This window comes from Ruditapes philippinarum, unplaced genomic scaffold (genome assembly GCF_026571515.1).
Source record: "Ruditapes philippinarum isolate M1 unplaced genomic scaffold, ASM2657151v2 ctg619_1_1_1_1, whole genome shotgun sequence".
NCBI lineage: Eukaryota > Metazoa > Mollusca > Bivalvia > Venerida > Veneridae > Ruditapes > Ruditapes philippinarum.
This window is the reverse complement of record NW_026855813.1, coordinates 318,049-344,299: the sequence shown is the minus strand read 5'-3', so window position 1 is coordinate 344,299 and position 26,251 is coordinate 318,049. Positions and strand designations below refer to the sequence as shown.

Below are 26,251 nucleotides of genomic sequence, written 5' to 3'. Positions count from 1 at the left end.
ATATTGCTATTTCCTGTACTTCAGAAGTATACTCATGTATAATACAACATACACTTCAAGACATACTGAACTGCAAAAATATTTCGGATGATAAACTGTTATATGGCACAACAAAATATCAACATGATGCCACACTGCGTAAAGTTCTACAACGTCTTAGAGACAAAAATCTAACGCTGAATAAAAGTAAACGTGAATTCTGCAAGAAGGCCATCTAATTAATGGGTCATACCCTCACCGCTGATGGACTCATGCCACATAATAAAAAATAAAGGCAGTGCTAAATATACCCCCTCCCCCTAAAAAATGTGAAAGTAGTTTAATCTTTTTCAGGATTGTAACAGTTCTGCTCTAAATTTCTTCCAAACTTTTTAATAATTTCGGAACCTATCAGAAAACTGTTTTGTTCGTCTATTAAAAAGTACAAACAAACTGTATTCGAACAAGTAAAATCACTGATAAAAAGTGCAAATGACGTGGCCTTCTAAAACACCATATGGACTTTTTGCTAGTTTGCTTCAAAACAAAGTGATAGACATTTTAGACATAAATGATGTTGAAAGGCGTTAAAGTAAGATTTAAAGAGAATCTTAACATTGTCAAGCCAACACACAAATCAATATGAAAATTTGTTACAGGAATGTAGGCCGGGGGCATATGTGTTTACCAAACACGTTTATCTATTCTATTACTTTAAGCTTTACCAAACAAATACTAATTTTAAATGGACTTATAAAATCAAAATATTAATACAAGTTGGAAGACCTGATATCTGGTTAAATGAACATATCATTATTAATAAAAAAATTTCACATTAAGTGTCAAGCAAATTTAAATACTAAAAGGAACATTAGACAAGCTAGTTACAATTTTCAAATAAGGGAGAATCTATAACTAATTTAAACATACACTAGAATATGAGATAAATTTTAATATTCTTCAAAGAAGGGATTAATATTTACACTTTTCAAATTAAGAACTTGAAATAACCGCCTTTTAACAGAAACAACGCACTGGTCATATGAAAACGCAACAAATGTGCAAGCTCTGATACTATAGAAAAAAAATCTGAGCAACTTTATTCAATAAAATGCCCATCTTTTAATCTTGAAAGAAATATGTACAGAAAAACAATATATTATATTTTAAAAAAATTACTATCATGTAAAAATGAACAAACTCTAATGAAGCTCTGTCATGTTTGTGCTGTTGTGAAATAAAGTTATCTGTCTCTCTGTCTGCATGTGTGTGTGTGTGTGTGTGTGTGTGTGTGTCTGTCTGTCTGTCTGTCTGTCTGCCAGTCTGTCTAGTAAGTATGTATATTAAAATTCTTAAAGCTTAAATAACAAATTTACCATGAAAATATATATTATGAAAAGACCTCATATTATAACAATAAAACGATTTTTTAACTCTCAGCTGTAACTCCCATTATAATACTTTTTTCAAATTTTAGAAAATAGATAAACATGAAGTACTTGGTATCTATTATTTTCAATGGTATGTTATATCTTTAAAAAGAATGTTTGTAACAAAAGGTGCAATGTTTTATCCTAACCTTAACACGACAGAATAGGAAAATGTAGTGTACACATGAACATCTTCTTAGATTTTAAAAAAAGATAATTTGATCCTTTTCTATTGCGAATCTTATCATAATCAGTTACAAACTCAAAAAATATATTTTGTTCACAATTTCATAAGTTTACACGCAATTTTGGTTTCACAAGGAAAATATTGAAAAAGGAGTAACAACATTCTGGCATAATAAAAGGACGAATCGTATTTTGAAATATATATATGTACTCATTGGACGATCTTTATATAGAAGTTTGGTTTTGCATGTGATATTTTGACTAAAGTAGACGATACAAACATTGTGTATTACCTCTATAAAATTTTGTATAGCCACAAAACTGATACGCTAAACATATAATTTTGATATCAGGCATTCATTAAACAGGTTTGAGGAGATCGCTGCTCATGGATATAAAGATGAAGTTTTCGTTTTTGGTATTGTTAATATTGATGGTGGAATGTGACCTGACGGAAGGAGAAGGCGGTATTGTACAAGAGAATCAGGATCCAAAATGTAGCTCACGGTTTGATACTGATTACAAGGTAAAGTCGCAAAATGCATTTTCGATATCTTTTTGGTATTTGTTTTTAATGATGCATTATACCTCAGATACAGGTAAAGGGCAAATATGAGTTCCATAACTGTTTAAGAGCAAGTGATATGCTTCTGACCTGGAGAAAATAGTCTGAATGTAAACCTGTTTGTTATGTTCCTCATCAAAGTAGGAAAATGTAAACAAAGTGGTCTTTTGACTTCAATACAAAATACTTAATCACTATATCTGTACTAATTGCCCAAAATAAATAAAGTAAAAAATGGTTAAGGTTCTTGGTAAATGAGTATTTTTTTTTGAAACTTTTAATAAGACACCATAAAGTAAAAGGTTTAAGAGAAATAAAGAGAGACATATTTCTTGTGTTTAAACAGAAATTCAATCATCCAAATGTTCATATCTGTGCATATTCAGTCGATCATTTTTTCAGAGCATAATATTTTTTTTTCTTCCCAAAACATTTAGCTGATACTAATTTATAACTAGAAAGCAATATGAAGAATATTAAAATCCGTCATTTTTTTCAGCGACACAATTAGTTCCTGGCTTCAATAACTTCATATGTCGCTTTTATTTTGACGTTGTGAGGTCTAGCACTACTATAAAACCTGTTCACTGAAGTTTTTTTTAGCTACAACATAATGTATTGTTATTACATTCTTTATATTTAAATGAAATTTAGTTCAAATCTAAATGCCATGCAGCCAAGTACATAGCCTTTGAAAAGTAATTACACTTTTTCGAATGTTCCCAAAATTATTTCATTTGCACCTAAATCTAATCTATCAGCTGATCCAGAAACTTGTACAGTTAGAAGAAAGACAGAAAGCTCTACATGAAACAATGGAAGGACTGAGAAAACAACTGAAAGGTATTGCTGTACAAGAGTTGTAAAATTTGTTTGTATTAAAAAAGAAGAATTAATGTAAAACAATCTGGTTTTTTTAATATTTGAATATGGACATCCCTTGGCTTAAAATAATGCAAGGATGTTGGGGGCAAAAATACATATCGAAGTCATCGTCATTATAATTATATTTTTATATATACATTTTCTTTTGCATTTGGTAAAATATAGGCTCACCCGTTCTCTCACAGTATTAAAATGGGTTCGCTGAAGACCGTCAGCTACATGTAGGTCCCTTAAATCACAATTACAGTATGTTAGTAAGTTTTAAAAAGGTCTACCTTGACAAAATATATGTAACGTAACAGATAAGATAAACAGGTGTACAGTTTGCAGGTATATTACTACAGTTATAGAGAGTTTCAAAGATTTTGAAATATTTTTGCCGTTATGGGAAGGTTATTAATAATAAAGAAAAAACCTATTCATATATGGCCATAGAACATGTCAAAAAGACTTGCTGGTACATGAACATAATTGATTTCGTTCCTTGATTAAGGTATGACCACCTAAACAAATGTGAACTGAAAAAAATGACAATATAGGTAAGATATATGCTTTAAAGGACACCTGAATGCAAAATAAGTAGAGTTATAACGTAAGCTTTTATGTTAGTATGGCCCTTCACAGAGATGATGTGTCTTTAAATAATCTACAATATCATCTTTATGAAAAATGCTTTCCCATTAAAATTTTAGAAACAATATATAACATTCGGCTAACAATCCACACATGCAAAATGATTGTTTCTGCTCAACATTAATAAAATATTTATAAAAATGATTTCCTATCTGCTTGATTATGTAAACTATTAAATATTTTTACCCTGTAGTTTTTATTAGACTTTACCATATCTATTATAAGATTTAACATACATTCATTCTTTGCTACATAGATTTTGAGAAAATGTGTCATCAAGTGACCTGAATTATGGCCAAGGACCCCAGAGAAATACACTTTTTTTGCGCAACTCACTCTCTCTTCATTTTATCAAAGGATTTTGACTTAATTTTCACAGAAGCTTTTATAGAACACCTTTAATATCGAGTGCCAAGCGTGCATATTGTCGGTATTTGGCCATTCAAAAACTTTGGCTGAATAATTGCTCTTTGTTTCATAAAAAAAACTGATGAAAACTTATGTACATGTACACTTCTATTCTTAATCCCTACTTTATTCCTCAAACGATTTGACTCAACTTTCACAGATTGTTCTTGCACATATTGTCTGAGTTTTTGAAATTCAAACATTTTTGCCGGAATTATGGCCCTTGTTTTTTACCAATATTATATATAGATAATTACACTTCTATGTGCAAGTTTTCATTGATTTTAGAAACTACGTAAGCTTTTATATTACATTGAAATTTTGTACCTATCTTTATTATACATCAAAATTATAATATCATTGTACAAAGTCCAATGAACCCATAATATACTACTATAATGTGATGAACAGATTAGTAGATCTATTGTGGATAAGATTTATTTGTTTCTAAGTTTGTTGTTAGTAATAATATGCATGCGTCTATTTAGTTAAAGTTAGATATTCAAATCTATAGAAACATGAAATATATGAATCAATACTTATCTATATATTATATATGTAAACACTGAAAAGGCCATGATTTCCAACAAATGTCCAAATTGCGAAATGCTGAAAATATGCACCAGGGCACATGAGGATGAAACTTTTTTGAAACATGAACGTTAAAATCTTGGTTTCGCCGAATTGATTGGTTTCATTCTTTTTTATAATTTGTTTTTATAACTCTTTAGGCTGTATAAAAAGCTATGGAGCAGACGACAACTTTGGCGTGACGTATGACTTTGCAGATCAAATGGCCCAATCTACATGTACGGCTATCTTGCCAGGGGCTAATAATTATGTTTATGCTGTGAGACGACATTGCTCGAAACTTGCAGCATCGTGCGAAGATACGTGCAAGCACGTTGGGTATTTATCTTATAAACTTTTTATAACTAGTATTCTCATTTGAACTTTTAGAATCATCGGCTTTCAGTCTTCTGTTTGTTTTTCTAATATGAAACTATACGGCACATTTGCCAAAACATACGATTTTGCTAGAAATTTTTCAAATCTTGATAAAGGGTTACACCGGCAACGCCCGAATAGGTAATTTAAAGAGATGCTTATTTAAGTTGAATACTATGCCATATTAAAGAGTTACTTCTAAGTCATGACTGGACAGAAGTAAGAATGTACCTCTTCCAAGATTTTGGGAACGGGGAAGGAAAAAAGTGCAAATCGATATGAAGCATTACTTTTGAAATATAAAAAAGTAGCGCAATAAAAAGGAGAATCGCGTTTATCAAATAATCATTTTTAGACTCACATCTCGAGGAAAACCGGTCGATTTTCTCAGGAAATAAACATGCCATTTATCCAAAACCTGTTTAATTGTTATACATATTTGTTATCATAAAATAATGGCATTCCAAAAGGGCAGATAAATCCTAAAATCATTTTAGCAAAGTTATGACTCTTTGTCCTTGTTAATCATTTTGTTACGGTTTCCCAGAAACTATGCAAGTTAATTCACATCAAACTATGACACCGTTTCAGATGGGCAAATAATCCTGAAATTAGTTTTTGTTGTTGCAAAGTTGATTAAGCCTTTTTTAAACCCTTTATTTGCAATGGTCATTTATAGTAAGACTGTCAAAATTATTCCCTTCTGACAGGTTATCTTACAATTTAAGTTTCCGTTCACCTTTTTGAAAAGGTATATTTCTTAAAAAACTTTTAGATATCCACTTTATCTTAGAATATGTGTACACTAAATTTCTACAGGGCAAACTATAATACATGTATCCTATTTATTTTATTGACTATGAAGGGCAGGAAAGTCTGCAAAAAAACAAGTTTTGCAGAACTATCCCTCTTTTCCGTGTTGCTGCACTAAGAAAAGTGGAACGCTCTGTCTTCGGTCTTTATTTGACGGCTAGTAGATATGCATTCGTCCATTCAGCAATGGAAAATTATAGTCTTGTTGCTCCGCGCCGAAAAGCGGAGCTATTTGTGTTGTTTGTTTTTTTGTCCATGGGCCCGATTTTTTTTAAATTAATCGGGCCAAAAAAAAATGATCAAAACATGTATAAGAATGGGGAAAGGGTAGGTCAAAAAAAATTTTCATTCTTTTTTAATTAGTTTTTTTTTAAAACATTTAACTGTTTTGTCAGATATATACACTATAGGATACTCAATTTTTTCAGGTTAGGTGCGGAAATACAGGGGGAACCACAAGATCATTTTGTTTTGGCCTAATCTGGCGTGAATGAGTCTCGCGTGAGTAATTGTCATTTTTTTTTGTTTTGTTTTTGTTTTAAAAATAACGAATAAACAAATCATCAGTATATAAATGAACGTTATAATAACTAATTATGAAAAAATACGTGATGAAATAATTTTTGTATAAAGATGATTTTGTATAAAGAAACACATTGAAATATTTGAAATATTCTAAAATTCATTTTTTTGAACCTTTTTTTGCCACATTGAAATATTTGAAATTTTTCAGTTTTTGAATTTCAGATAAAATTCATTGCAGTTTTTGGTCAAGTAATTTGAAATACTTGCCTATTTTTGCATGCCAGATTAATCATTTCCATTAATCGGTCCTTTCTTATTTGATTTTTTAAAGGGTTTTTTGTTGACTATTAAGATCAAGTACCCGGGGTCAAGCACTTTTTACAGAATTTTTTTTGTTTTTTGTAAATTACCCAAGACCGGGGAAAAATGAAGGTCGCTGTCAGTTTTTTTTTAATAAAAAAAAGGGCTTCGATTTTCTTTTTACCAGTGCCTTAATCCCTCGTTTTTTCTTTTTTTATAAAAAAAGGGTTTCAGGCATTCAATACCAGGAAACCCCTTTGCATTTTCCCAAAGGGGCCCCGAATGGGGGCGTTTGGGGTTAAAAATGTACAAAAAACAACCTATCCCAGGGTTTTTGTTCGAGGGGGATTTATTTTGGACCAAATTTTTTGCTGTGTCAAGTTTAACTCATTTTTTTTTGATAAAAATTTATGTTGAACTGGGTTGATTTGCGGGTGCTTTGTAGTTAAAAAATAAATTTGTTTCCCCAAGGGAACCTTAAAAAAATTATCGATTTTTACCCAAAATCGCATCAAAAATTTAAAGGCCCGCATAAAATTTTGCTTTATATAAAAAAAAGACTTTGGCGCAGTTTTGGGCAAAAAAAGATTTTTTGGGCAACCATCTAAATGCCAACTTTAAACTCCTGTTTTTGGCCATTTCCCCGTTTAAACACATATCGTTTTTTTTCATTTGAAAAAAATTTTAAAAATTTGTCCATCACTTGTCTAAGAAAATGGCGACTTTTTAATTTTTTTATTTACCCCTGTCCCAACCTTTCTAAGAGATAAACACGCAGAAATATAATGTTTTAGTGTACCCCCTTGCCCCCTTTTCCCAAAGGATGCCCACTTTTAAAACTGAACCCCTGTCCACCTTTCAAGGAGATGACAGATTTTTATTTTAAACCCGTTTTAATTTAACCCCTTTGCAAACTTAAATTTTTTAAGCTGAACAAGCCAATTCCCCCCAATTACTAAGTCCTTTAAACAAAAAAACCCCAACTCATTTCTAACTTTTAATTTCAAAAGTAATTTGTAACTGAAGTATTTGGGGTAACCAAATTAACAATGGATAACGGATAATGGATAACAAGGGAAATACAATTTTTCTTTAAAAAATTTTATTTTCACACAAAAAATTTTTAAAACCCCTTTACCCCATTTTAAAAATTTTTAAATCCCATATCTGTTCACACTTTTTACCTATAATAAAAACATTTTATTTCATAATTTTTCCTTTCTTTTTTTGAAAAGAAAAAAAAATTTTAAACGATTTTTACCGGCGAATGATTTTTAAAAACAGCCCAAATACTGCACGAAAAATATCTTTGCACTATGTCACGCTTGTCTTTAATTTATTTTTGAGGGTTTTACTACGTTACCTGAAGGGGGAAAATAATTTCCTTCTAATTCTTCCTCAAAGGAAAGAAATTTTGGAATTTATATCCCCCGGTGAGCACCAGGGTTTTTGGAGCAAGTTAAATGTTAAAAAACATGTCCCAAAAGTAACTAAAAAAGTAGAGCTAATTGCAATTTTTTATCTTTAAAATAGAAAATGTTTTGAAAAGGGTTAAATTTTGACTTCCATACAAAATACAAATCACAGCATTATACCATTTGCCAATCGGTTTCTTTAACAAGATACAAGAAAAAAAAGGGTACATTTTTGGGGTTTAAATTTGGCCCTTTAAATTTTTAAATTTTTTTGGTCAAAAAAAATTTTCAAAAAATTAAACATCCCATTTTAAAATTTATTGATATTTTGTTGGGTTTTTTCCGTTTTTAAGGATGGGAAAATTTTTTTTCATTGAAATGTAAAAAAAGTAAATTTTTTTTAAGAGCTCTGAGGTGTGTTAAAATTTAAAAAAATAATAAAATAAAATAAAAAATAAAAAATAATGATGATTGGGATGTTTAGGATGATGATGATGTTATAAATATAATAAAAAACAATTTAGAATATCCCAACCCCCCAACAACAAAAAATAATAAAACAACTTTAATAATGAAACAACAATAATGTATTTTTTTTTTAAATTTTTCACGATTGTAGATTTGTTTAAAATTGTTTTTTGTTCAGTGAGTTGGACATGATGTTTTTTTTAACTTGAATAAAGTTTTTACAGTGTTTTCAAAAACTAAAACAATGCTCCCCGCCATGATTTGCAGAAAGCTTATGGGGGAAAAACCCCAAATTTTATTTTCCACCCATTATAAATTTTGCTAACTGCAAAAAATGTAAATATACGAAAAAAAAAATTTCCCCTTTCACACCCTTGTTTAAAATGAAAGGGTCTCTTTTAACTTATTTTAAAATAAATCAAACAACCGGACAGTTTTGGATGCTTTTATTAAAATAAAAATTTTTTAGAGCATTGCACAGAAATAATAATTTCGGAAAAAAAAACCCCAAAAAATTTGAAACCGAATGAAAAAATTTACAGGGATCAGCGCTTTTGGGTCGAATCCCTTTAGGGACTTAGGGTTTTTTTATAAGGGGAAAACTTTTAACACGCCAAGGAAGGGTTTTCTTTTACAAAGTTCCTATTTTTTATCTCTTTTTGAAAATATTTTTTTTCGAAATACTAAAACGTGGAAAACCCAAAAAAAAAAAAAAATGTACTTTAAAATTTCGTCTTTGGGTAATTTTTGGGCCTTCGCAGACACTTTTTAAACTCAACCCTTTTTAAACTTTTTTCACAAAAATTTACTTTCAAATGTTTCGAAAAAAACACCATTCAAGACCCCCCCCTTTTTAACACCATTTGTTTTGATTGCGTTTAAAATTTTCGTTTTTTACAATTTAATGGAGCGTCCCCTTTCCCAAAAAATTGGGGGACCAAACCCTATTTTTGGGCCTTTTCCCGCAAAAAGTTTGGGTCGTTTTGGCCCGGGTAAATTTTGCTTTTTTCGTTTAAAATCGTAGATCAATTATAATTTCCCAAAGTCAAATCAAGGGAGAAAAAAACATCCTGAAATTGTTTTACATTATTTTTGATCAAAAATTTTGAAAAAAATTTTAAAATTTTATAGTGTTTTTACACAGAACCGCGCTTAAGAGCCTTTTCCTTTACGGGAAATTTGACGTCATGCACAGCTCCCCTTTGGGTTAAAAGTAAACGTTTAACCACTGAAAAAATTTGGCCGTTTAAAGTAGTTTAAAGGAAATGGCTTTAAGGGGAATTTTTTCCCCCCCGCATTATAAAGCTCTTGAAAAGCAAGGGGGCCCCGCAAAAAATGTTCGTTTTTTTTGGGACAGGGAAGATTTGTTCCGTAAGAAACATGAAGTCAAAGAAATTTTTTTTTAAAAAAAACATCATATTCTACAGTCTCCCCGTTTTAAACGCTTTTTTTTCTATTTTTTTTGGAAAATTTGGGTTTTTGTACGGGCCTTTTAAAAATTTGTCCCCTTTTGCAAAAAAATTAAACCCAAAACCCAAACCCAAACAATATGCCCGGGGGATTTTTTTCCGCGGGGCCCTTTGGCCCTTTTAGGGTAGGAGGCGATTTTTCTTTCTGGTAAAAAAGGGCCCAATAAAAAACACCAAATTGCATAACCCAAAACCTTTTTAAGAAAAACCCATTTGTTGTTTCCCCGTGGAAAAATTCGATTTTTTTAAACAATTTAAATGGGGGTTTTCTTGTCCCAAAAAGAGGGCATATTTCCTTCCCCCCCCAAAAAAAGGTTCGGGAGATTTTTCGCGGGATGGCCCTTTTTTGAAGGCGATTTTTTTTTTTTGTATATAAAGTCAATAAAAACAACATATTATAGAAACCCAAACCCTTTTTAAAAAAAAAAAATTTATCTGAAATTCCCTTGCCCGATTTTTTGTACAAATTTAGAGGGGTCCTTTGCACCAAAAAAAAAACCAAACCCCAACCCAAAAAAATATTCCCGGGATATTTCCCCGTGGCATGGCATATGTAGGACCCCGGGTATTTGTTTTTTTTTTGAAGGAAAATGCATTTAAAAAAACCATATTTAGAGCCCCAAACCCTTCGAAAACCCTTTTTCTGAAATTTCCCTTTTTAGATTCGTTTTAAAAGGGTCTTCTTTAAAAAAAAAAGAAAAAAAAAAAGGGTTTTCTCAAAAAATATGTCTGAAAATTTCCCCCGGGAATTTTTTAACCGGCGAAATTGGGTTTTTTCTGATATTAAAAATTTAATAAAAAAAACAACATATTCAATAGCCAACCGTTTAAAAAACCAATTTTTGTTTTTATTTTTTTCCGGGTTTTTTCCCAAAAAAAAGGAAAAAAAGGGCGGGGTTTTCACCCAACTTTGGGGGGATTTTTTTTCTTTTTGCCCCCAAAAAATTTTAAAAACCCAAAGGCCCCGGCCCTTACTCCAAAAACAACATTTTTCCGGGTAAGATTTCCGTATTGGGCATGGGCCCTTTTTCGACCGGCCGATTTTTTTTTTCCTCTATTTTAAAAATGCATAAAAAATTTAAAGAGGTACAGGCAGACGGGGCAAAAAAACCCCTTGGGTAAAAGCAAAATTTACCTTTTCCTAAATTTTTTCACGGGCCAAAATTTTTGGGGCTAAAAAACTCAGTTGCTTTATTTTCAAAGCAATCCTGTAATGTGCCTGAGCGTTCTAGGGTTCAGTCCACATATTTAAAGAACAAAGGGAAAGGGTTTTATAGTAATTTTAGGGCATTAATTTTGGACATAATATAAAGTTGGGCATTAGATAAAATAATTTGTTTTTCCCTTTAAATTAAAATTAAAATGGGTTTCTTTAAAAAAAGTTTTTATTAAAATTTGATATAGTTTTTCTTATAGTTCAAGTAAAAAATGTTGTAATTAGTCCATCCTTTCAATTTTCATCACAGGTCCAAACTCTTTTCCCCAGTAAGTCTCTTTGGTGGGGCGGGTTTCCCCCCTTTTGGCCCGGTTTTTACCCCCCAGTTTGGTTTTTCCGATACAAAATTGTACATGCCATGTTTTATTTTCATTTCCATGTTTTTTATTTTTAACATTTGTCATTTATGGCATTTTAAAAAAACCAAATTTTTCCACTGCCCCCAAAAAAAATAACATGAAACTATTTTAAACTATTTTAAAATGTACATTTTAATAGAATAACAAAAGACAAAAAATATTACATCTAGGGGGAGTAAATAACAAGCTATTTTCCCAAAAAACAATACGTCAAAAAACTCATACAGCCAAAACCCGTCAGAAAATTTTACCCCACCCACTTTTAAACCAAAGAAAAATATATCAATGAAAGAAAATCGATTTTAAACAGAAAGGGAAAAAGATGAAAAATGAATTTAATAAAATTTTGAAAACCCAAAAAAAAGGGGGTTTAATCAGAATTTTCCAGACGATATGCAGGGAAAATATGATACTAAAATTATTTTGAACACTTTTTACCTCAAAGCAGTTAAGGGCAGATCTCCCCGAAAAAGATCTAACATTGGAAAAAAAGTTCAAAAAATTTCCCACACAAAACCCAACATGCAAACCCTACATGTTTAACGAAAAAAACAAGTCGACAAGAAAAACAACACACATTATTTTCATTCTTTCTAAAACCCTAAAACGTTAAACTATATTTAAAACAAGCAAGACAGTTAAAAACATTACCAGTCAAGAGCCAAAAAAACCCAAAAATACCGAAATTTTAAAAAACTCTAACGTTGTGGGGGAAAAATTTAATTTTTTGGGCATGAATGTATTAAATTTTCCCTAATAGTACGTGCAGCAAATGCAACAATATTTCATCTGGGAAAAATTGCAAATCAAAAAAAAAGGTTTACATGTACAATTTTACTTTAAAAAGAAATTTTCAAGATTCCGTAAATGATCATTTAAGGGAAGTGTTTCAACATTATTTCAAAATTTTAGTCCCAATATTTTTCAAGTTTGGGAAAAGGGGGAATAATTTTAAATTGCCCGTAGGGGGTATTTATTTGCCTTTTAATACCCTGAACCTTTTAAAAAGTGAAAACAAAATTACATCTACAAATTTTTCCCTTCAAAATTTTACCCTTAAGTTCTCAGAAATTTCAAAAATGAAAAAAAAAAATTAAGGAAAAGGGAAAAAAAAATTTAAAATTTTTACATTTAAATTTATAAAAAAAAGCCCCCCACTATTGGGACAGCAAAATGCAGTTAAACTAGGATTTTCTTGGGAAATTTTGCATAAATTAAAAGTTTAAAAAAAATCCAAAGTTCAGGACAGATTTCAATTATTTTGGGAAAAACCCAAAAAATTCCCAAACTACAGCTAGGGACAAGAAAATATTAGTACAAAATTGGAAAAACCTATATCTGATTAAATCAAATAATTTTCCCTTATTAATAAGTTTTTCAAGCAAATTTTTTAAAAAACCAAGTTTAAACAACATTAGACAAAAAATTTTTATAATATTTAAATTTGGGAAAATCTTTAAAACTTTAAAGTAATTTATACATGTACTTTGAATATTTAAAAATTTTTTTTTCTTCTTCAAAAAGGGTTCAATTTAAAACTATTCAAATTTAAAAATTGTAATAAAACCCCCTTCCACACTGGAAATTGTTTGTTTGTTATTATTTGGGGTTTTAGTCACACCAAAACAGTATTTGGTCATATGACGACGTTTTTCCCGCCCTTTTTTGGTGGAGGAAGACCTCGGGTTTCTTTTTCCGTGCTTTTTTCAGGTTACGAGGGGCACCTGAGTAGAACCCCCGGGCATTCCGAAGCTAGCTGGAAGCCTTTTCCCCATATGAAAAGAATCTAAAAATCCCTGTCGGGGTTTGAACTTTCAGCTGTGAGGGGGAAAATGGGTTTTAAAATCCCAATACCTTAACCACTCGGCCACACTGGACTTGTGAAGGCACAACAAATAACACGTGCAAGCCCTTCAACTATAGAAAAAAATTCTGAGCAACATTATTTACTAAAAAGCCCATCTTTTTATCTCGAAAGAAACATGTACATAAAATTCGATTTTGTACAACTTGAGAGGGTCTTCTTTGCACATTAAAAGGCCTAAAGCCCAAATCGAAGTAATATGTCCAGGAGATTTCCGCGTGGCTTGGTCATTTTTTGCACCGGCGATTTGTTCTTTCTGTATGTAAATTTCGGGAAAAACATCATATTCACGAGCCTACCATTCAAAAACCATTTGATTAATTCCGTTGCAAATTTGATTTTGTACAACTTGAAAGGGTCTTCTTTGCACACATGATAAGGCTTAAAGCCCTAACCCAAGTAACATGTACATGAGATTTCCGCATGGCTAGGGTTTTTTACCATTGATTTGTTTTTTCTGTATATAAGTTTCGGAAAAAAACATCAATTTTACGAGCCTACCGTTCAAAACCCATTCAACCAATTCCAATGCAAATTCGATTTTTTTACAACTTGAGAGGGTCTTCTTTGCACATGAAAGGCCTAAAGCCATAACCACAGTTATATGCCCAGGATATTTCCGCGTGACTTAGTCATTTTTTGCAACCGCGATTTGTTCTTTCTCTTTGTAATTTTCGGGAAAAACATCATATTCACGAGCCTACCATTCAAAAACAATTTGATCAATTCCATTGCAAATTCGATTTTGTACAACTTTAGAGGGTCTTCTTTACAGATGATAAGGCTTAAAGCCCTATCCCAAGGAACATGTCAATGGGATTTCCCTATGGCTAGGTCTTTTTCGAGCGATTTGTTTTTTCTGTATGTAAATTTCGGAAAAGAAACTTCAATTTTACGAGCCTATTGTTCAAAAACCATTTGATCAATTACATTGCAATTTCGATTTTGTACAACTTGAGAATGTCTTCTTTGCACAGGATAAGACTTAAAGCCCTAACCCAAGGAACATGTTCATGAAATTTCCGCATGGCTAGGTCATTTTCCAGCGATTTGCTTTATCTATATATAAATTTCAGAAAAAATCATCAGTTTTACGAGCCTAACGTTTAAAGGCCATTTCACAAATTCCAATGCAAATTCGATTTTGTACAACTTGAGAAGGTCTTCTTTGCACATAAAAAGGCCTAAAGCGCTAAATCAAGAATATGTCCAGGAGATTTCCGCGTGGCTTGGTCATTTTTTGCACCGGCGATTTGTTCTTTCTCTATTAAAATTTCGGGAAAAACATCATATTCACGAGCCTACCATTCAAAAACAATTTGATCAATTCCGTTGCTAATTTGATTTTGTACAACTTGAGAGGGTCTTCTTTACACAGGAAAAGGCCTTAAGCCCTAACCCAAGGACAATGTCCAGGAGATTTCCGCATGGCTAGGTCATTTTCCATTGATTTGCTTTTTCTGTATATAAATTTCGGAAAAAACATCAAATTTACGAGCCTAGTGTTCAAAAGCAATTCAACCAAATCAAATGCAAATTCGATATTGTACAATTTGAGAGGGTCTTTTTTGCACATGAAAAGGCCTAAAGCCCAAATCCAAGTAATATGTCCAGGAGATTTCCGCGTGGATTGGTCATTTTTTGCACCGGCGATTTGTTCTATCTCTTTGTAAATTTCGGAAAAAAAACCATCATATTCATGAGATACCATGCAAAAGCCATTTGACCAATTCAAATGCAAATTCGATTTTGTACAACTTGAGAGGGTCTTCTTTGCACATGAAAAGGCCATAAGCCCTAACCCAAGTAATATGTCCAGGATATTTCCGCGTGTCTTGGTCATTTTTTGCCCCGGAGAATTGTTCTTTCTCTATGTAAATTTCGGGAAAAACATTATATTCACGAGCCTACCATTCAAAAACCATTTGATAAATTCCGTTGCAAATTAAATTTTGTAAAATGTGAGAGGGTCTTTTTTGCACGTGATAAGGTTTAAAGCCCTAAGCCAAGGAACATGTCCATGAGATTTCCGCATGGCTAGGTAATTTTCCAGCGATTTGCTTTTTCTGTACATAAATTTCGGAAAAAACATCAATTTTACGAACCTACCGTTCAAAAGTCATTCAACCAATTCCAATGCAAATTCAATTTTGTACAACTTGGGAGAGTCTTCTTTGCACATGAAAAGACCTAAAGCCTAAATCCAAGTAATATGTTCAGCAGATTTCAGCGTGGCTGGGTCATTTTTTTGCACCGACGATTTGTTCTTTCTCTATGTAAAATTTCGGAAAAAACATCATGTTCACGAGCCTACCATTCAAAAACCATTTGATCAATTCCATTGCAAATTTAATTTTGTACAACTTGAGCGGGTATTCTTTGCACAAGATAAGGCTTAAAGCCCTAACCCAAAGACCATGTCCATGAGATATCCTAATGGCTTGGTTATTTTCCAGCGATTTTCTTTTTCTGTACATGCATATAAATTTCGGAAAAAAACATCAATTTTACGAGCCTACCATTCAAAAGCTATTTGACCAAGGGTCTTCTTTGCACATGATAAGGCTTAATGCCATAACAGAAGGAACATGTCCAATTGATTTCCGCAATGCTAGGTCATTTTCCAGCGATTTGCTTTTTCTATATATAAATTTCGGAAAAAAAAAACATAAATTTTACAAGCCTACCGTTCAAAAGCCATTTGACAAATTCCAATGCAAATTCAATTTTGTACAACTTGAGAGGGTCTTCTTTGCACATCAAAATGCTTAAAGCCATAACGCAAGGAACATGTCCAATGGATTTTCGCATGGCTAGGTTATTTTCCAGCGATTTGCTTGTTCTGTATATAAATTTATGAAAGAAACATCAGTTTTAGGAGTATAGCGTTCAAAAGCCATTTGACCAATTCCAATGCAACTTCAATTTTGTACAACTGGAGAGGATCTTATTTGCACATTAAAAGGCCTAAAGCCCTAACCTAAGTAATATGTCCAGGAGATTTCCGCGTGGCTTGATCATTTTTTTGCACCGGCGATTTGTTCTTTGTCTATGTAAATTTCTGGAAAAACATCATATTCACGAGCCTACCATTCAAAAACAATTTGAGCAATTCCATAACAAATTCAATTTTGTACAACTTGAGAGGGTCTTCTTTGCACATGAAAAGGCTAACGCCCTAACCAAAGTAATATGTCCAGGATATTTCCGCGTGGCTTAGTCACTTTTTGTTTTTTCTCTATATAAATTTCTGGAAAAACATCATATTCACGAGCCTACCATTCAAATACCATATAATAAATTCCGTTGAAAACTTGATTTTGTACAACTTAAGAGGGTCTTCTTTGCACATGATAAGGCTTAAAGCCCTAATCCAAGGAACATGTCCATGAGATTTTCGCATGTCTAGGTCATTTTCCAGCGATTCGCTTATTCTGTATATTAATTTCGGAAAAAAAAATTTACCTGCCTACCGTTTAAAAGACATTTGACCAATTCCAAAGCAAATTCGATTTTGTACAATTGAGAGGGTCTTCTTTCGACATAAAAAGGCTTAACGCCCTAACCAAAGTATAATGTCCAGGAGATTTCCGCTTGCCTTGGCCATTTTTTGCACCGGCGGTTTGTTCTTTCTCTATGTAAATTTCGGGAAAAATTTTTATTCACGAGCCTACCATTCAAAAACCATTTGATCAATTCCATTGAAAATTCGATTTTGTACAACTTGAGAGGGTCTTCTTTGCACATGATAAGGCTAACGCCCTAACCCAAGTTATATGTCCAGGAGATTTTCGCATGGCTTGGTCATTTTTTGCACCGGAGATTTGTTCTTTCTCTATGTAAATTTTGGGAAAAACATCATAATCACGAGACTGAAATTCAAAAACCATTTGATAAATTCCGTTGCAAATTTAATTTTGTACAACTTAAGAGGGTCTTCTTTGCAGATGATAAGGCTTAAAGCCCTAACCCTAGGAACATGTCCATAAGACTTCCGCATGGATAGGTCATTTTCAAGCGATTTGCTTTTTCTGTATATAAATTTCGGAAAAAACATCAATTTTACGAGCCTACCGTTCAAAAGCCGTTTGACCAATTCCAATGCAATTTCGATTTTGTACAACTTGGGAAGGTTTTCTATGCACATAAAAAGGCTTAACGCCCTAACCCAAGTAATATGTCCAGGAGATTTCCGCGTGGCTTGGTCATTTTTTGCACCGGCGATTTGTTCTTTCTCTTTGTAAATTTCGGTAAAAACATCATATTCACTAGCCTACCATTCAAAATCCATTTGATCAATTCCGTTGCAAATTTGATTTTGTACAACTTGAGAGGGTTTTCTTTGCACATGATAAGGTTTAAAGCCCCAACCCAAAGAACATGTCCATGAGATTTCCGCATATCTAGTTCATTTTACAGCGATTTGCTTTTTCTATATATAAATTTCGGAAAAAAACCCATCAATTTTACAAGCCTACCGTTCAAAAGCCATTTGACCAATTCCAATGCAAATTCGTTTTTGTAGAACTTGAGAGGGTCTTCTTTGCACATGAAAAGGCCTAAACTCCTAATCGGAAAAATATGTTCAGGAGATTTCCGCGTGGATTGTTCTTTTTTGCACAGGCGATTTGTTCGTTCTCTATGTAAATTTCGGGAAAAACATCATATTCACGAGCCTACCATTCAAAAGCCATTTGATCAATTCCGTTGCAAATTTGATTTTGTACAACTTGAGAGGGTCTTTTTTGCACATGAAAAGGCCTTAAACCCTATCCCAAGGAACATGTCCTTGAGTTTTTCGCATGGATAGGTCATTTTCCAGCGATTTGCTTTTACTGTATATAAATTTCGGAAAAAACATCAATTTTACAAGCCTACAGTCAAAAAGCCATTTGACCAATTCCAATGCAAATTTGATTTTGTATAACTTGGGAGGGTCTTCTTTGCACATGAAAAGGCCTAAAGTCCTAACCCAAGTAATATGTCGAGGAGATTTCCGCGTGGCTTGGTCATTTTTGGGACCGGCGATTTGTTCTTTCTTTATGTAAATTTCGAGAAAAAAAAACATCATATTCACGAGCCTACCATTCAAAAAACTATTTGATCAATTCCGATGCAAATTTAATTTTGTACAACTTGAGAGGGTCTTCTTTGCACATGATAACGCTTAAAGCCCTTACCCATGGAACATGTCCATGAGATTTCCGCGTGGCTTGGTCATTTTTTTCACCGGCGATTTGTTCTTTCTCTATGTGAATTTTGGGAAAAACATCATATATATTTTTTCAAGATTATTTTATCATGTAAAAAATGAACATTCTGTAATGAAGCTATGTCATGTTTGTGCTGTAGAGAAATAGTCTGTCTGTCTGTCTGTCTGTCTGTCTGTCTGTATGTATGTATGTATGTATGTATGTATGCCTGTCTGTCTAATAATTAAGTATGTATATATGTTAAAACTGCCTTTATATTTTTTAAAGATTATTCTATCATGTTAAAATGAACATACTGTAATGAAGCTTTGTCATATTTTTGCTGTAGAGAAAAAGAGCTATCTGTCTGTCTCTTTCTGTCTGTCTGTATGCTTATATGTCTAGTAAATTAATTATGAAGATAAAAAATTCTATAAGCTTAAATAACAAATTAACCATGAAAACAAATATTTGGGAAAGACCTTATTATAACAACAAAAACGATTCTGTTTTTAACTCTCAGGCTTAAGTCTCATAATACTTGTTTTCAAATTTTAGAAAATAGATAAACATGAAGAACTTGGTATGTATTATTTACAATGGTATTTCTATCTGTAAAAAGAATGTTTGTAACAAAAGGTGCAATGTTTTATCCTAGCCTGAACACGACTGAATAGGAAAATGTAGTGTACACACGAACATCTTCCTAGATTTTTAAAAAAGATAATATGATGCTTTTGTATTGCAAATCTTATCATAATCAGTTACAAACTCATAAATTATATTTTGTTGTCACTCTGATAAGTTTACACGCAATTTTGGTTTCATAAGGAAAATATTCAAACTACAGTAACAACATTCTGTCGAAGAGGACGAATCGAATTTGGAAAACATATGTACTCATTGGACGATCTTTATATAGAAGTTTGGTTTTGCATGTGATGTCTTATTATATTTAGACTAAAGAAGACACAATATGACGATATAAACATTGTGTAGTACCTCAATTAAATTTTGTATAGACACGAAACTGATACGCTAAACAAATAATTTTGATACAATTCATTCACTAAAACGGTTTTGAGGAGATCGCTGCTCATGGATATAAAGACGAAGTTTTCGCTTTTCGTGCTGTTAATATTGATGGTCGACCTAAAAAATTGACCTGACGGAATGGAGAAGGCGATATTGTACAAGAGAATCAGGAACCAAAATGTAGCTCACGGTTTGATACTGATTACAAGGTAAAGTCACAAAATGCATTTTCGATATCTTTTTGGTATTTGTTTTTAATGACGCATTATACATCAGATACAGGTAATGTTTTAACGACTTAAGAAATGGCAAATATGAGTTCTATAACTGTTTAAGAGCAAGTGATATGCTTCTGACCTGGAGAAAAAAGGCTAAATGTAAAACTGTTTGTTATGTTCCTCATCAAAGTAGCAAAATGTAAACAAAGTGGTCTTTTGACTTCAATACAAAATATTAATCACTATATCTGTACTAATTGACAAAAATAAATAAAGTAAAAAATGGTAAAAGTTCTTGGTAAATGAGTATTTTTTGAAACTTTTAATAAGACATCATAAATTAAAAGATTTAAGAGAAATAAAGATAGACTCATTTCTTGTGTTTAAACAGAAATTCAATAATCCAAATGTTCATATCTGTGCATATTCAGTCGATTATATTTTCAGAGCATAATATTTTTCTTCCCAAAACATTTAGTTGATACTAATTTGTAACTAGAAAGTAATATGAAGAATTTTAAAATCCGTATTTTTACAGCGTCACAATTAGTTCTGGCTTCAATAACTTCATATGTCGCTTTTATTTTGACGTTGTGAGGTCTAACAGTACTATAAAACCTGTCCACTGAAGTTTTTTTAGCTACAACATAATGTATTGTTATTACATTCTTTATATTTAAATGAAATTTAGTTCAAATCTAAATGCCATGCAGCCAAGTACATAGCTTTTGAAAAGTAATTACACTTTTTCGAATGTTTCCCAAAAATTATTTCATTTGCACCTAAATTTAATCTATCAGCTGATCCAGAAACTTGTACAGTTAGAAGAAAGACAGAAAGCTCTACATGAAATAGTGGAAGGACTGAGAAAACAACTGAAAGGTATTGCTGTACAAGAGTTGTATAATTTGTTTGTATTAAAAAAGAAGAATTAATGTAAAACAATCTGGTTTTTTTAATATTTGATTATGGACATCCCTTGGCTTAAAATAATGCAAGGATGTTGGGGGCAAAAATACATATCGAAGTCATCGTCATTATAATTATATTTTTATATATACATTTTCTTTTGCATTTGGTAAAATATAGACTCACCCGTCCTCTCACAGTATTAAAATGGGTTCGCTGAAGACCGTCAGCTACATGTAGGTCCCTTAAATCACAATTACAGTATGTTAGTAAGTTTTAAAAAAGTCCACCTTAACAAAATATATGTAACGTAACAGATAAGATAAACAGGTGTACAGTTGGCAGGTATATTACTACAGTTATAGAGTGTTTCAAAGATTTTGAAATATTTTAGCCGTTACGGGAAGGTTATTAGTAACAAAGAAAAAACCTATTCATATGGCGATAGAACATGTCAAAATGATTTGCTGGTACATGAACATAATTGATTTCGTTCCTTGATTAAGGTATGACCACCTTAACAGGCAAATAGGAACTGAAAAAATGACAATATAGGTAAGATATATGCTTTAAAGGACACCTGAATGCAAAATAAGTAGAGTTATAACGTAAGCTTTCATGTTAGTATGGCCCTTCACAGAGATGATGTGTCTTTAAATAATCTACAATATCATCTTTATGAAAAATGCTTTCCCATTAAAATTTTAGAAACAATATATAACATTCGGCTAACAATCCACACATGCAAAATGATTGTTCCTGCTCAAAATTAATAACATATTTATAAAAATGATTTCCTATCTGCTTGATTATGTAAACTATTAAATATTTTTACCCTGTAGTTTTTATTAGACTTTACCATATCTATTATAAGATTTAACATACATTCATTCTTTGCTACATAGATTTTGAGAAAATGTGTCATCAAGTGACCTGAATTATGACCGAGGACCCCAGAGAAATACACTTTTTTTGCGCAACTCACTCTCTCTTCATTTTATCAAAGGAGTTTGACTTAATTTTCACAGAAGCTTTTATAGAACGCCTTTAATATCGAGTGCCAAGCGTGCATATTGTCGGTGTTTGGCCATTCAAAAACTTTGGCTGAATAATTGCTCTTTGTTTCATAGAAAAAACTGATGAAAACTTATGTACATGTACACTTCTATTCTTAATCCCTACTTTATTCCTCAAACGATTTGACTCAACTTTCACAGATTGTTCTTGCACATATTGTCTGAGTTTTTGAAATTCAAACATTTTTGCCGGAATTATGGCCCTTGTTTTTTACCAATATTATATATAGATAATTACACTTCTATGTGCAAGTTTTCATTGATTTTAGAAACTACGTAAGCTTTTATATTACATTGTACATTGAAATTTTGTACCTATCTTTATTATACATCAAAATTATAACATCATTGTACAAAGTCCAATGAACCCATAATATACTACTATAATGTTATGAACAGATTAGTAGATCTATTGTGGATAAAATTTTTTTGTTTCTAAGTTTGTTGTTAGTAATAATATGCATGCGTCTATTTAGTTAAAGTTAGATATTCAAATCTATAGAAACATGAAATATATGAATCAATACTTATCTATATATTATATATGTAAACACTGAAAATGCCATGATTTCCAACAAATGTCCAAATTGCGAAATGCTGAAAATTATGCACCAGGGCACATGAGGATGAAACTTTTTTGAAACATGAACGTTAAAATCTTGGGTTCGCCGTATTGATTGGTTTCATTCTTTTTTATAATTTGTTTTTATAACTCTTTAGGCTGTATAAAAAGTTATGGAGCAGACGACAACTTTGGCGTGACGTATGACTTTGCAGATCAAATTGCCGTATCTACATGTACGGCTCTTCTGTCAATGGAAAGTCATGTTTATGCAGTCAGACGAAATTGCTCGAAACTTGCAGCATCGTGCGAAGATACATGCAAGCTCGTCGGGTATTTATCTTATAAACTTTTTATAACTAGTATTCTCATTTGAACTTTTAGAATCATCGGCTTTCAGTCTTCTGTTTGTTTTTCTAATATGAAACTATACGGCACATTTGCCAAAACATACGATTTTGCTAGAAATTTTTCAAATCTTGATAAAGGGTTACACCGGCAACGCCCGAAAAGGTTAATTTAAAGAGATGCTTATTCAAGTTGAATACTTTGCCATATTAAAGAGTTACTTCTAAGTCATGACTGGACAGAAGTAAGAATGTACCTCTTCCAAGATTTTGGGAACGGGGAAGGAAAAAAGTGCAAATCGATATGAAGCATTACTTTTGAAATATAAAAAGTAGCGCAATAAAAAGGAGAATCGTGTTTATCAAATAATCATTTTTAGACTCACATCTCGAGGAAAACCGGTCGATTTTCTCAGGAAATAAACATGCCATTTATCCAAAACCTGTTTAATTGTTATACATATTTGTTATCATAAAATAATGGCATTCCAAAAGGGCAGATAAATCCTAAAATCATTTTTGCAAAGTTATGACTCTTTGTCCTTGTTAATCATTTTGTTACGGTTTCCCAGAAACTATGCAAGTTATTCACATCAAACTATGACACCGTTTCAGATGGGCAAATAATCATGAAATTAATTTTTGTTGTTGCAAAGTTGATTAAGCTTTTTTTTAAACTCTTTATTTGCAATGGTCATTTATAGTAAGAGAGTCAAAGTTATTCCCTTCTGACAGGTTATCTTACAATTTATGTTTGCTAAGTTTCCGTTCACCTTTCTGAAAAGGTATATTTCTTAAAAAACTTTCAGATATCCACTTTATCTTAGAATATGTGTACACTAAACTTCTACAGGGCAAACTATAATACATGTATCCTATTTATTTTATTGACTATCAAGGGCAGGAAAGTCTGCCAAACAAGTTTGCAGAACTATCCCTCTTTTCCGTGTTGCTGCACTAAGAAAAGTGGAACGCTCTGTCTTCGGTCTTTATTTGACGGCTAGTAGATATGCATTCGTCCATTCAGCAATGGAAAATTATAGTCTTGCTGCTCCGCGCCGAAAAGCGGAGCTATTTGTGTTTATTTGTTTTTTTGTCCATGGGCCCGATTTTTATCAATTAATCAGGCCAAAACAAAATGATCTAACATGCTGATAAGTAATAGGGTAGGTAGGTCGGAAAAACATTTCATTCTTTTTTAATTAGTATTTTATAAACATTTAACTGTATGTCAGATATATACACTATAGGATACTCTATGTTTGCAATAAAATGTTCTAGGTTAGGTGCGGAAATACAGGGTCGGTCAGGCTACTGGAACCACAAGATCATTTTGTTTTGGCCTAATCTGGCGTGAATGAGTCTCGTGAGAATTGTCATTTTTTTGTTTTGTTTTTGTTTTTAAACATAACGAATAAACAATCATCAGTATATAATGAAGTTATAATAATTATGAAAAAAGTACGTGATGAAATAATTTTGTATAAAGATGATTTTGTATAAAGAACACATTGAAATATTTGAAATATTCTAAAATTCATTTTTTGGTCAAGTTATGCCTATTTTTGCCAGGGTCATATTTTTTTTTTGAAAGACTGTCAAAGTTAATCACTTCAAACTGAAAACACTTTTTCAGTTTTGAATTTCAGATGCATTTCTCAAAGGCAGTTTGCCTTGCAGTTTATTTTCTCATTTATGACCCCTTTTTATTTCTCAAAAGCTATCATATATATTCACTGTAATTTGAAATACTTGTACACTATCAAATTTAAAATGCATTTACAGAAATGCAGGTAATCTTGAAAACCCCTTTTTGATTAATCATTTCCATTAATCGATTGGAAATATTTGCCTTTCTTAAAAAAAACTTGAAGGTATTCATTCAAGTATTTGTTGACTATTAAGATCAAGTCAGCCGGTCAAGCACATTTACAGAATTATGTTGCTTTTGTAAATTATCAAGTACCGAGAAAAATGAAGGTCGCTGTCAGTTTTCTTTAATAAAATGACAGCGCTTCGATATTTCTTTTTACCAGTGCCGTAATACCTCGTGTTTTCTTCTTTTATAGGAAAAAGTGTTTCAGTGCATTACAGATACCAGGAAACCCTCGCATTTTGCCAAGGGGCACGAATGGAGCGCTTGGGTTACAAATGTACAAATACGACCTATACCACGGCTGTTCGAGGGGGAGTTACTGTGGACCAAATTTTTGCTGCTGTCAAGATTAACTCATGATTTTTTATGATAACAATATGTTGAACTAGCTTGATTTGCAGGTGCATGTAGTTCAAAATAAATTTGCTTCCAAGAAGCTTAAAATAATTATCGATTCTTATCCAAATCGCATCAAATAATTAGGCGCATCAAATTTTGCATATGATAAAAAATAAGACGTTGGCGCAGATATGCTAATAAAAGATTTGTGCAAACCATCTAAAGTGCCAACGTTAAAACTCCGTGATGCCAGTTCGCGATTATTAGACACATATCGCTGTTTTCATTTGATAAACATTGTAATTTGTCCATCACATGTCTAAGAGATGAATGCAGTACTATAATGTTTTAGTTTATCCCCTGTGCAACCTTTCTAAGAGATGACACGCAGTACTATAATGTTTTAGTGTATCCCCTGTGCCACCTTTCAAAGAGATGACACGTTTAACTGAACTCCTGTGCCACCTTTCAAGGAGATGACAGACAGTACTTTAACGTTTTAACTGAACCCCTTTGCAAACTTTCAATCTTTAGCTGAACAAGCCAATTCCCTCAATCTACTAAGTCACATTAAACAAATAAAAACACAACTCAGTCTAACTGTCAATTTCAAAATGTAATTTGTAACTGAAGTACTTGGGTAACCGATTAACAATGGATAACGGATAATGGATAACAATGGATACAATATTTTATCAAATTTTATATCACACAAAAATATTTAAAACACTTTGACGCCATTTTACAAATTTACAAATGCATATCTGTTCACACTCTACCTATGAATGAAACATATTTTATTCATAATTATCTACCTTCTATTTTTGAAAAAGAAATAAAAAATTTAACGATGTTAACCGGCTGAATGATCTTACACAGACCGAAATACTGCACGATAATATCGTGCACTCATGTGTCACGCTTGTCTTAATATCCTGACGGTGACTACGTTACCTGAAGGGAAAATAATTTCCTTCTAATTCGTTCCTCAAACGAAAGAAACTATATTTCGTTGAATTTATATCCCCCGGTGAGCACCATGGATTTGGAGCAAGTTAAATGTTAAATACATGTACCAGTAACTAAAAAAGTAGAGCTGAATGTGCAATTATTTATCGTAAAGATAGCAAAATGTATGCAAAGTAATATTTTGACTTCCATACAAAATATCAAATCACTAGCATTATACCACTTGCCAATCGGATTCTTTAACAAGATACCAAGAATAAAAAGG

At 32.1% G+C, this 26,251-nt stretch overlaps 2 protein-coding genes across 2 annotated transcripts in view; both read left to right on the top strand.

Annotated features, from left to right (window-relative positions):
- The first annotated feature begins 1,734 nt into the window (after nt 1-1,734).
- Nucleotides 1,735-25,125, top strand: LOC132744481 (uncharacterized). Its single transcript, XM_060733205.1, has 4 exons — nt 1,735-2,121; nt 2,922-3,003; nt 4,818-4,995; nt 24,872-25,125. The coding sequence occupies exons 1-4, from the start codon at nt 1,984-1,986 to the stop codon at nt 25,029-25,031; spliced, it is 558 nt and encodes a 185-aa protein (XP_060589188.1). The 5' UTR covers nt 1,735-1,983; the 3' UTR covers nt 25,032-25,125.
- Nucleotides 3,361-26,251, top strand: part of LOC132744478 (uncharacterized) — a 62,336-nt gene continuing 39,445 nt past the window's right edge. The window contains exons 1-2 of the mRNA XM_060733201.1: nt 3,361-3,375; nt 22,614-22,788. The gene's annotated coding sequence lies outside the window, so the exon portion shown is untranslated. The remainder of the gene's footprint in view (nt 3,376-22,613; nt 22,789-26,251) is intronic.

Excerpts from the sequence above, each read along its gene's own strand:
- LOC132744481 (XM_060733205.1), top strand. The coding sequence starts at position 1,984 with ATGGATATAAAGATGAAGTTTTCGTTTTTGGTATTGTTAATATTGATG. Across the intron at positions 3,004-4,817 it reads ACTGAGAAAACAACTGAAAG|GCTGTATAAAAAGCTATGGA; the intron begins GTATTGCTGTAC and ends ATAACTCTTTAG. Across the intron at positions 4,996-24,871 it reads GATACGTGCAAGCACGTTGG|GAAAAAGTGTTTCAGTGCAT; the intron begins GTATTTATCTTA and ends CTTCTTTTATAG.